General features: G+C 59.0%; 1 protein-coding gene across 1 annotated transcript; it reads left to right on the top strand.

Annotated features, from left to right (window-relative positions):
- Window positions 1-1,968: 1,968 nt before the first annotated feature.
- Window positions 1,969-5,314, top strand: MAFB (MAF bZIP transcription factor B). The gene has a single exon (XM_058685603.1). The coding sequence runs from the start codon at window positions 2,363-2,365 to the stop codon at window positions 3,332-3,334; it is 972 nt and encodes a 323-aa protein (XP_058541586.1). The 5' UTR covers window positions 1,969-2,362; the 3' UTR covers window positions 3,335-5,314.
- The last annotated feature ends 6,063 nt before the right edge of the window (window positions 5,315-11,377 follow it).

Below are 11,377 nucleotides of genomic sequence, written 5' to 3'. Positions count from 1 at the left end.
TTGGGCAGGGGCGCAGCAGCCGCAGGGCCCAAACTCTCCCCAGAGATCGCCGAATCGTTTCTGCGGAGAGCACGCTTCTCGCAAAGGGTTGAAGACGGGCTCTTCCAGAATAACAGTTGCTGATCCAAACCTTTCAGTCCAAGTTTTGGTTCAAATATATTCATTTTACTAAAAATTGGGCGGCTCAAGACCACACCCCACCCCAGCCTGACCGAGGGCGCAAAAGAAGAGAGTTTTCAGATTAGCTGGAGGCAAACTATTTTACCTTCTAACACTGAAAAAAAACCTGGCTGTCTCCGCACTGGTGTGGCTCACCTGGCCCCTACACGCGCCGTCAGTCGTGCTGGCTCTGCACAGGCAGCGGCTGGGACACACTCACCCATTGCACGCTTCTCCTGCCTTTCGCTGCGCGCGCCCAAAGCTGAAGAGCAGAAGGCGACGCGGGAGGCGGGTCGGGTCTCCGGGTACAGCGAATCTGCGATTTATCCGGTTTCTGCGCCCGGGCCGAGTCTCGGGGAAGAGGCTCTTATTTCGGGCCAGACTGAGTCCGAGTTGGGAGGGTGCACGGCGCCCGAGCCCTGCCTGGATCCCCAGTGCGGTGCGCTGTGGGCTCCCCGTCTGCGCTCTGAGGTTTCTCATGGACAGCCCTGGGCCCCCTCGCTGTGGCGTTTCCGCTTTCAGCCACAGACTTAACTCGGCCCAGGACCGTCCCGCGCAGGGGGCTGCCGAGGGGGATCCCAGCACCCCCAGCCCCTCTCCCCCGCGCCCTGAGCTGGGGCTTGGAGTTTCAAGCGCCGTGATCCGCGCCGAACTCGCGGCTGAGTCCCAGGACGGGACCCGGGGACCGTGAGTGGCTCTAGGGGAACCTGTCCTGGGCCCCGGTGCACATACAGCCTCCGTTCTGGGCTGGCCCGGGTTGGACTGGTTAGGAAGACCCAGCTGGGTCCGAAGCGTCGTCCAAGCCTTCCAGTCGCGGGCCGGGCTGTTCCACGCGCCTTTGCGCACAGTGGCCACTTGGGGTCGCACTTTATGCCTGTTTGAGCCTCTCGCGGCCCGCTGACGCCGAGATCTGCTAAATCGTTACAAAACGTTCAAACAAAAACAGGGTCGGTTCCCCAGCAGCCGAGAGCCACCCGGAGCACCGTCCTGAGCTAGCCTCAGCCCCAACCCTCCGGAGCTCAGGGCTCCGTGCGTCGGGCTGGGGAAAGGAAACCAGAGCCTTACGGCCGATTCTTCCCCCGCTTCCTTCATCCTGTGCTTTTGTGCGTGGGGCGAGCGCGGGGAGCGGCTGGGCAAGGGAGTCCCATCTCGGGTCTCGGCCCCTGCAGCCGCCAGGAGGGGAACTGCCCCTGCTTAGCCCGAGGGTCCCCTGAGGCTAAGAGTTGGATTTGAACACAACTCTTGGAGCCGCAAACCCACCCCCAGCACACAAATTACGCGCAGACCTGCGGAAACACAGGCAGCCACGCACGGCACACACTCGCACGGCCCCGCAGCCGCGCGGCGCACGGAACGTCCCCCACTGGGCGGGGGACGCTGGGGAACAAAGGGCCCGAGAGGTGTCGTCCCGGCGTTCCTTTTGAGCCTCCTTGGGGGTGACAGGGGCTGGGGGTGGGGAGCGAGGGGTAAAGAGCGAGGGGAGCACGCGAAGGGGGTGGAAGCGGCGGCCAGGCCCACGGAGGGGGGGGGGCGCGCCCCAAAGGCAAGCGGGCGGGGACCGGGACCTGGAGGGTGTTGGGGGCTGGGCCGGGGCCCGCCGTCCCACTGGGCTCCAGCCCTCGGCCAGGCCTCCGCGGCTCTCCGGCGGCTCGGGCCGCCAGTCAGCTGACGCGGGGGGCGGAGGAGCTGTCAGGCGCGCCCCGCCCTGCGCCGCCGGGCCGCGGGGGCCGTGCAGCCATTGGCCAGAGCTCTGGGCCGCCCTGGCCCCCGCGCCCCGGTGACATCAGGAAGGCGATAAAAGGCGGCGGCGGCGCCGGATCCAGCACAGCTGCGCCGCCGGGCTGCGAGCGGCTGCGACCGAGAGAGCCCAAGAGCAGGAGAGCTAGAGAGCGAGCGGCGGGCGCTTGCCCGGCGCCTCCCCTCCGCCTAGCCGCGCGCCCCGCTTGCTTCTCCGCCCCTCCCGACTCGGCCCGGCCCCGGCGCGGCCACAGCCCCGAGCTCTGGGGCGGCGCAGGCAGCCTCGGGACTCTCCGGCGCGCCGCCGCGTCCCCAGACAAAGGCTTGGCCGGCGGCCCCGGCCCGCTGCGCCCTCGGCTCCCCGCCTCCCGGGCTCGCGGCTCTTCGCCCCCGCTCTCGGCTCGGCGCGCCCCGGCCGGCCGCAAAGTTTCCCGGGCGGCAGCGGCGGCTGCGCCTCGCGTCAGCGATGGCCGCGGAGCTGAGCATGGGGCCCGAGCTGCCCACCAGCCCGCTGGCCATGGAGTACGTCAACGACTTCGACCTGCTCAAGTTCGACGTAAAGAAGGAGCCGCTGGGGCGCGCGGAGCGCCCGGGCCGGCCCTGCACGCGCCTGCAGCCAGCCGGCTCGGTGTCATCCACACCACTCAGCACGCCGTGTAGCTCGGTGCCCTCGTCGCCCAGCTTCAGCCCGACCGAACAGAAGACTCACCTCGAGGACCTGTACTGGATGGCGAGCAACTACCAGCAGATGAACCCCGAGGCGCTCAACCTGACGCCTGAGGATGCGGTGGAGGCGCTCATCGGCTCGCACCCGGTGCCACAGCCGTTGCAGAGCTTCGACGGCTTCCGCGGCGCGCACCACCATCACCACCACCACCACCCACACCCGCACCACGCATACCCGGGCGCCGGCGTGCCCCACGACGAGCTGGGCCCGCACGCGCACCCGCACCATCACCACCATCACCAAGCGTCGCCGCCGCCGTCCAGCGCAGCCAGCCCAGCGCAGCAGCTGCCCACCAGCCACCCCGGGCCCGGGCCGCACGCGGCCGCCGCGGCGACGGCGGCTGGTGGTAGCGGCAGCGTGGAGGACCGCTTCTCCGACGACCAGCTTGTGTCCATGTCCGTGCGCGAGCTGAACCGCCACCTGCGGGGCTTCACCAAGGACGAGGTGATCCGCCTGAAGCAGAAGCGGCGGACCCTGAAGAACCGGGGCTACGCCCAGTCGTGCAGGTATAAACGCGTCCAGCAGAAACACCACCTGGAGAACGAGAAGACGCAGCTCATTCAGCAGGTGGAGCAGCTTAAGCAGGAGGTGTCCCGGCTGGCCCGCGAAAGAGACGCCTACAAGGTCAAGTGCGAGAAACTCGCCAACTCCGGCTTCAGGGAGGCGGGCTCCACCAGCGACAGCCCCTCCTCTCCCGAGTTCTTTCTGTGAGTCGTGGCCGGTCCCGGCCCCCGCCCTATGCCCCGGGCCCGGACTCCCCGTCCCGTGTCCCCCGCCCCGGACTCCCCCCGGACCCTGTCCCTGCCACGGCCCCAGCCTTGACCTGTTTGACTTGAGGGAGAGGGAGGAAGGGCGCGCGGGACGCGGGCGACGGGAGGGCGCGCGGGCAGGCAGGGGACCTTGGCCAAGAGGAGAGCGGCGCGCGCCAGCGCCGCCTCCTAGACTCGAGCAGAGCCAGAGCCAGACGAGGGGGTGGGAAGTCCCGGAGCAACTTTCCTCCAGGCTGGAGGGCGGCGAGGCATAGTCCCGAGGAGTCGCCAAGGCCGTCTGGAGACTCCTGGCTTTCTGAACTTTGCGCGTTAAGCCGGGGCCGCTGCGTCGCGGCCCGGAGCGCAGTCCAACCCAGGAAGAGAGCAGCGAGGAGAGGAGAGGAGAGGAGAGGGACCCTGGCGTCCGGCAGGCGCGAGGCGAGGCTGAGCGAAGGAAGGAAGGAAGGACAGACGGACCTGTCTGTCCAGGGTCCGGAGAACACTGGCTCTCAGCCCCGAGACGCGGGCCTCAGTTAGGACGTTCTGCGCGCAATTCTCATCAGTTTTATTGCCTGCTCCATTATATAGAAAAAATACGAAAATCTGCATTAAAAATATTAATCCTGCATGCTGGACATGTATGGTAATAATTTCTATTTTGTACCATTTTCTTGTTTAACTTTTAGCATGTTGTTGATCATGGATCATAACCCCCTTGTTTCTTTGAGTGAGAAGGGATGGCAGTTCAGAAACTCCGGCGGCTGCTTGCCGGGGTTCAGTCCCGGCTGTCGGCTTGTAAATACCGCCCCGCCAAACAGCTTAGAGAACGTGGCAGCAAGCTGAGTGTCTTCGTTTGGGTTTATTATTATGGCATTATTTTTTTGTAAGTAAAAAAAAAAAAGTTCTGGGCATTTTGCACCAGAAAACAACTTTGTCTTGGGGCACCCTTGGAAGTTGCATGTTTTCTCCCCTCTCCCCGTCTCCATTCGGTCCTCTTGTCCCTTCCGCTTCAGTTTTCAGTTTTGTGGGTGTCGACAGAAAGAGGACCCGGGTCCCAGTTCCTGAATATCAGGACAGGGTAGCTGCCCAGTTCTGCACCCGGGAGGAGCACGGCCCAGGAACGTCTTCACTCCTACCTTGCTAATTTGGGTGTCCCAAACTGACACCCTTAACAAGAACGGAAAGGAAAACAGATCTTATGTGCTTTTTAATGCAGTCGGAATCACCCCAGGGTCCCTTCACAGCCCTCCAGGTCCATCCACACTAATTGCTGTGGCTGCGGTGCTCTTAGGGTGAGTGGCTTCACCAGCCCGGACACTGCCCAATGGTGACCCAAACGTGTGCTGAACCTACCGAAACCCAACCATTGGCAAGTAATTTTGCAACTTTCAAGCGCGTCCTTTAGACCAACACGTTCTGTGTGTTTCTTTCCCTGCTTTTGAGCTAGCAGGTGAGTTCCCCCCCCCCCCTTCAGTTGTATAGTAGTTATAGGGAAAATCTGGGTGTTTTTCTTTATTACCTTTTTTTTTCCTGCAGGTCAGTAAAAGGATTTAAGTTGCACTGACAAAAATACCAAAACGAAAGCGTATTTTTTAGTTCCCATTTGAGATTGCTGGCGCTGCTGGCCGGATGCATTTTTGAGTTTGTATTAGTTGATAAATTAACAGTAATAACAAGATTGTATGAACCGCATGGTGCTTGCAGTTTTAAATATTGTGGATATTCGTCCTGCATCAGAAACGAGCTTCGGTTTTTACGGATTCAACTGTGTTGAAATCAAATTTGCTGCAACAGAAATTTGTTTTTATTTCATGTAAAATAAGGGATCAATTTCAAACCCTGCTTATGATATGAAAATATTAAAACCTAGTCTATTGTAGTTTTATTCAGACTGGTTTCTGTTTTTTGGTTATTAAAATGGTTTCCTATTTTGCTTATTAAACCCATGGAAATGGTGTTTATTTAGAGGATTCTGCGTGCGCCTGACTTTGACTTTCTTCTCTTGCCTTTTTAAGAGTCGAATCACTTTGGGGACACTCACCCTCCCTGGCCAATGGAGAAACAGACCAGGTCTGGGCAACTCTCTCCCTTGCTTGTGAGTGTGTATGTACATGAGCCCCAAATATGTTCCTGCTTCTCACTCTAGGTAGAGACCTCATTTGGGAGCGGGTTTGTGAGCTGAGAGGGGACACATTTTGGGGAGGCTTTCAGGCTTGAGGATCAGGACTGGCCTGCTAGCCTGCGGGCTCTGAGGTACAGATCGGCCCATCCCAAGAAGCCCAGAAGCCGGAGCTTCCTGATGGGGAAACAGGGGTCTTTTTGGCAATCAGGCTCAGTTGGCCCTGCCACTCTGGCCTTCCTCCCTGGGCTGCAAGGCTCTCAACTTTCTCCTGCCCAGCATATCTTGCTGCCCAGAGTGAGAACGCCTGCCTGCCCTGAGTGGAGGCCTGTGCCTCCTTCCCCAGGACTTGGAGAAGCAGGTGGAACCCAGCACCAGGGCTTTCAGGGTAAGGCTCTTCAGACAGAAAGCCCTTCCTGTGGACCTATTCTCTGGGGGGTGGCGTGCCGTGGGCACACATGCCACTCAGGCCTGGAGCCCTCAGACCCACAGAAGGGCACTGCATGTCCTGACCAGGATTTCAGTAACTTGCCAAACTGGGAGGTAGAGGGGGCTTGGGGCACCATTCTGGTGTAGCCACCCTGCAAACTGGACATCCTTGACTGGGAGGTGGGCCCAGACCTTCCCTTTTCCAGACGCTCAGAAGAGTCAAGATCTCCCGTCTAGGTTACCCAAAACCCCTCTCAGCCTTCTTGCAGTCCTGTCTATAATTCAGAGTTGGCCTCAGATATTTCTGAGAGTTGGAGTGGGATTACCCACCCCCTGCCCCCAAATCCAGAAAGCTTCTCTGCTCCTTTGGCAGTGACTGGGTCCAACGGGCTTCTGGTATCTTCAGACCCAATATCTATAGTCCAAGAGACTCAGCCTTCCAGCCCTGGGGTTCTGTGGCCCAGAGTTCCTAACATGGAACTTCAGGACCTGAATGGGGAGAGGTCAGAAACCCCAGCAGCAGATCTTGGAACTAGAGCTGGGAAGAGCCAGGGAGAAGGAAGGGAAGGCTGAAACTAGCAGGGAATAGATTTTGGCCTGGGATTCCCGGAATCCTGGGCGTGGTGGTCCCGGTCTGGTAAGGACAGACCAGGGAAAAAAATCCGGAAAGTAAGGATGCAAATACTACCAGCAGTGATTTGCATTTAATAGCGTTTTGGTGTTGTTTAGTAGAATTCTAGCTTGAATTAAGTTCCAAGGCCCAGGTCATTTCACCAACCCAAAGATACTGCTGGCACAGAAGGCTTTGGCTGTGGTCGGGGAGAGGGATGGTGGCCGAGTCTGCCTGTGAAGTCGCTCTACCTGAGTGCACATGGATGAAGGAGCAAGGGGGTATGATTAGTTGGGTAATTGTGTGTTCAAGGGCACGTTCACAAATCTGATAAGAGCACGGCCAAATGTACAAGTGTATCCCCTGTGGGGCGAAAGCGGTTTTGGCCAGGCTGAGTGCTTGAAGAAACCCCGCTGTACGAACCTGGAGACCAAGGGGGTCACCTGGGTTCCATTTGGCGGAGGTTTGACTCCCTTTAGAATAATCCCAAACGGACTGGCTTCTTCCACTTCTAGAGCCACCTGGACTCTGCTTGAAAAAGCCTCTGGGCTGGGGAGGGTCACAGACTCCAAGGCGTTGGTTTCCCTTCCCCAGAGCACGGAAACACAGACACCAACCCAGTGAGCGACCAGCATCTAGAATGACATGGTGGGTCAGGCAGTTTCAGAGTGACCAATTGCATCTCTGAGAAGCCTACAACCACACCTCGCACTCCTACACACACACACACACACACACACACACACAGCACCCACACCGACGCCCTCGCGGGCGGTCGCTGTCAGTCCCAGCACCCACCCGCTGTTTGGGCACCAATCGGCCCCGGGACGCACGCGGGCGAGAGCCGGGCAGAGCGGGCGGCGCACCGGAGGGGGCCGGGACCTCGAGAGACTCCGCGGCGGGCAGGCCCTGGCCGTGTCTCAGCCCGCAGCCCGCCGTCCCGACCCGCCACTACGCCGCGGAGCCGGCGCCCGCGAGCGCAGGAAGAGCGAACTGGGTCCCGAGGCCCTCCGGCCCGACCCGGCCCGGCCCCGCGGCTCCTCTTCGGTTCCCGCCGCTGCGCCCTGCTCGCGGGGTCCTCGCGCTCCTCCACGACCCCGGGGGCCACATCTCCCTGCGCCGGGACTCGTCCCTGCCCGCACTGGTCCCACGTAGACAGGCTGGCGCCTGCAGCCGGGGACGCACGCCGAGTGAGACGCACACGGCCCCGGGACGGTGGCTCGCTCCGGGCCGAATCCCTGGCTGGGGCGGCCCCCGTCGGGTCGCGGGAGCGAAGCCCCCACGCTCCCCCCCCCCCCCCCCGGTGGCATAAAAGTGCGGGAGGCCGTGTGGGCGGGATCGGCCGCCGCCACCTTCCGCGAGGGGTCGGGTTGGCGCTCGGCGCGGCGGACCTGCAGCCTGGGGTCCCGGCCCGCGCGCAGGGGTGGCGGCTGCAGCCCCGCTCGGTGGGGTCTCCCGCGGCCCTACTCTTTGCCATTTCCCTTTCCTTCAGCCCTTCCTTGGCGAACTCTTCACTGCAGAAAACTTTCTCCCTGCGTTTTGGCCCCACGTCCCTTCTGCCTTCAGACTCCGCCAGGCGAGGAAGGGCTAAGGCAGCCGGGGCCGCGGTGTCGGGTAAGTGCGGGCAGCGGCGGCGAGGGGGTGGAGTCGGGCTCCGGGGTCCCCGAGCCTCCGTGGGGCACCGGGCCAAGCCAGTGGCTCTGGGCTCTCCCGCCTGGACGGCTTCAACTCCCCAGCCTTCCCTCGCGTCGTCCGCCCACAGCCCGGCTGGTGGGGATCGACCTCTTGCAGGATCCCCGCCGGCCAAGCCGGCCCTCCGTGGCAGAAGCCGGCGCAGCTGGGGCTGGGCCCTAGACCCACATCCCTCTATTGGTCCCAGCCTGCCTTCCTTAGATCCAGGGTCTCTGGGCACTGTTGTGGCAGGGCCAATCCCAGTCCCGGGCAGAGGTGCCCACCTCCATGCCACCCACTCTCCTGGCGCGCCTGTCCTCTTAGGCCTAGCGTGGGCGTGCCAGGAACCACACCAGTGTGGTCATTTATTGGGCTTTTTCTGTGACTAGAGTCACAGCTTTTGCCATGCCACCAGGCAAACCCTGCACTCCCTCTGCCACCCACCCCTACTCAAGTTCGGTCTCGGTAGGGCCCTGGAAACAGCTGGCTTGGGAGATTCCAGCGGGGCCCTTGCAGGTTTGCAGATGCAAACCCTGCTTCGTTGCCCCTCTGTTTTCAGAAAGGAAAACCCAGAAGTGGCTTCTTGCGTAACCCTTCCCTGTACAGCCTGCTGTCTGCTGGCCTGGCCTTCCATCCCAGAGATAGCAGTGTTTGGATTTGTTATGTAAGGAAGGGAGGATTAGAGGTTTACTCTGCTCCTCCTCCCCCCACCAAAATAAAAGTCCTCAAAAGGCGCCTTTTGCAGACACAGTCTTTTCCAACAGCAGCCCTCCTAGATGAAGTCAGTCTGGTTCCTAGAGCTGCTCCCAAGCTTGGGCCCAGCGCAATCCTCTGAGGAGACTTGCCAGCTTGCAGCGAAGGGAGAGTCCCTGATCCAGGGTGGACCGGCTTGTCGGAGGAAGTCACCGTAAGGCTTCCCAGGCTGGCGCTTACCTGGCTCAGAGGACTAGCTTTCTGTTGGAGAAGGCTGCTGCTAGAATTTTGTCCCTTCTTCTGTGTCTGCCCCTAGGAGCAGGCATCCAGACCACGGAGAGCATTCCTCTCAGCTGGGGAGCACGCATTCTCTGTGCTTTGCACGCCTTCGCCGTGTTCCCCATGCACTTTCCACACCTTATGTCTCTCCAGTATCTAAAGTCCCCTTTTCCATCGTGCGACACAAATTACCTTAAAAGATGAATTTAGATAAGAAGATCAGAGCTGACTGTTCTCACCTGCAAGAAATTAAATGTATAAGTTGCCGCTCCAATTTGGAAAACCACCTAAATTATTAATAAGGGTTTGTTCCGAGGCAAAATTTAGAATGCCTTTCTGCATTCTTTGCCTGTGAAGTTATTTTCCTGTAAAGTAGCAGCCGCTTGTTACACATTCCTTTTTATTTGTATCAAAAAAGGGGATCCTGTCCTCAGGCTGGAGGGGCAGCCGCAGAAGCAATGGGAAGAGGCCTGATACTTTCTGGAAGAAGCCAGTTTTGGTGTGAGAAAGGGGCAGAAGTCCACAAATTCAAAACTTCTATCGCCGTGCCTTCCCTGTGGGGCTCTGTGCGTTTTACAGGGGCTTACACTTCTTTCAGTAAACAGGCAGGGGGGTGGGAAGCTTAGGGGTGCTCATTTCAGAGCTGGAGAGAGCAAGGCAGGCATTGAGCCTGGCCTGTGACTCCATCGGGAATCAGGAGCTCACTCTCAAGTCCCCTTGTTTCTTCTCATGTCACTTTCACTGCCTTGACCCTGCCAGGGTTACATGCACCTGTTTCCTACTCAGGCGAGGCCCTGGGCTTGGATTGGTCTTGGGGACTCAGCTCTGCTTTCCCTGAGTGGGCCGCAAAGGGCTGCATCTCCCAATGCAAGGCTCGGCATCGGCCCTCCTCGGTGTCCTGGGAGCTGGAGCCCGGTACACATGTCCCTTTGCACGGACAAGGGGCAGCGAGTTCACGAGGTCATGGGGCACAAGAGGTGTGGCCAGATCATGAGGTTAGTCCTGTTAAAATGGTTCACTTAATTCTCTGAAGTGTGGGCTACTATTGTCCATGAAGACGGAGAAGTAGGCCCAGACCAGGCACCTCTTGCCCAGCAGAAGATGTAAACCTTGAGTCCCCCCCGATACCAAAATTTGTATTTTTGGCATCAAATTCCACAAGTTCACATCCCTTATCTGAAACACCTGAGGGGGGTGGTGGTGGTGAAGAGCGTGGGGGAAAATATGGAGGGGTGGCAAATAGCCCTTGTGGAGGAGAGTTTCCTTTCTAATTCCCTTTGCACAGGGTAGTCTCTTTCCTGGGGGTATAATTACCATTTTCCACCCACAAGTCTCCCTGCCCAGACACACAGATGGACGATGGGCTCCTGGAGATACAGCAGGACAAACATAAGGGGATCAGAGGGAAACTACAGCATCAGTCTCTCACGGAGAAGCCAGCAGCTTATGGTGGTCCTGGGGTGTACGTGTGTGTGTGTGTGTGTGTGTGTGTGTGTGTGTGCGTGTGTGTGTGGGGGGGGAGCCCACTTGGGCATTGCTAGCTTGGGACATTGATGCTTTTCATAATCAACAGACCCCTCACCTTTCGTCTGTTCTCAGTTGAACTTTCCAGCAAATGGATCATAATTAGCAGAGCAAGTGTCTATAAAAGCAGCAGCCTCTAGGTGAGGCAGTTTTGATGGAATCATCATCCTTAGTTTAACCAAAGCTGTTTCTGGTGCAGTATGGAAACTTCGAACCTGCACACAGATGTGCTTACACTCTTAAGGCAGGCACACGCATAAACACGTATGCAGCTCGCACTTAAATTCAGAGGCAGGCAGGCATGTATGTCCACACGGTTAAATCCCCATGCGCTTATCTGCTGTATCTGCACTCTCACACCGTGTGCACGAAAGGCACACGATTGTGCATATACCTGTATGGATTTATGCTTGCATTGAAAGCCAAGGATTACATACGTGTAAACACCCTGACAAAATGCATTTGGGTCCATGATCGTCTTTACATGTTCTCATCCACAGACATACGTGCTTTGTGTATCGGGCACTGGCCTTCACACCGCCCCCCGCCCCCCCCCCCCAAGCACCGTGTAAAAAGTGAAATGTGGCAGTGGTGGGGTTAATGGAGGCCCAGACTCCCATAAATATTTATATGAAGCACTGGAGATCTGGAAGCAAGAGAGGAAAGCTCTGGAAGCAAGA

The sequence above is a fragment of the Neofelis nebulosa genome, chromosome 9 (assembly GCF_028018385.1).
Source record: "Neofelis nebulosa isolate mNeoNeb1 chromosome 9, mNeoNeb1.pri, whole genome shotgun sequence".
In the NCBI taxonomy this organism is placed as follows: Eukaryota; Metazoa; Chordata; class Mammalia; order Carnivora; family Felidae; genus Neofelis; species Neofelis nebulosa.
The sequence above is the reverse complement of the archived record's forward strand: the minus strand, read 5'-3'. Positions and strand labels throughout refer to the sequence as shown.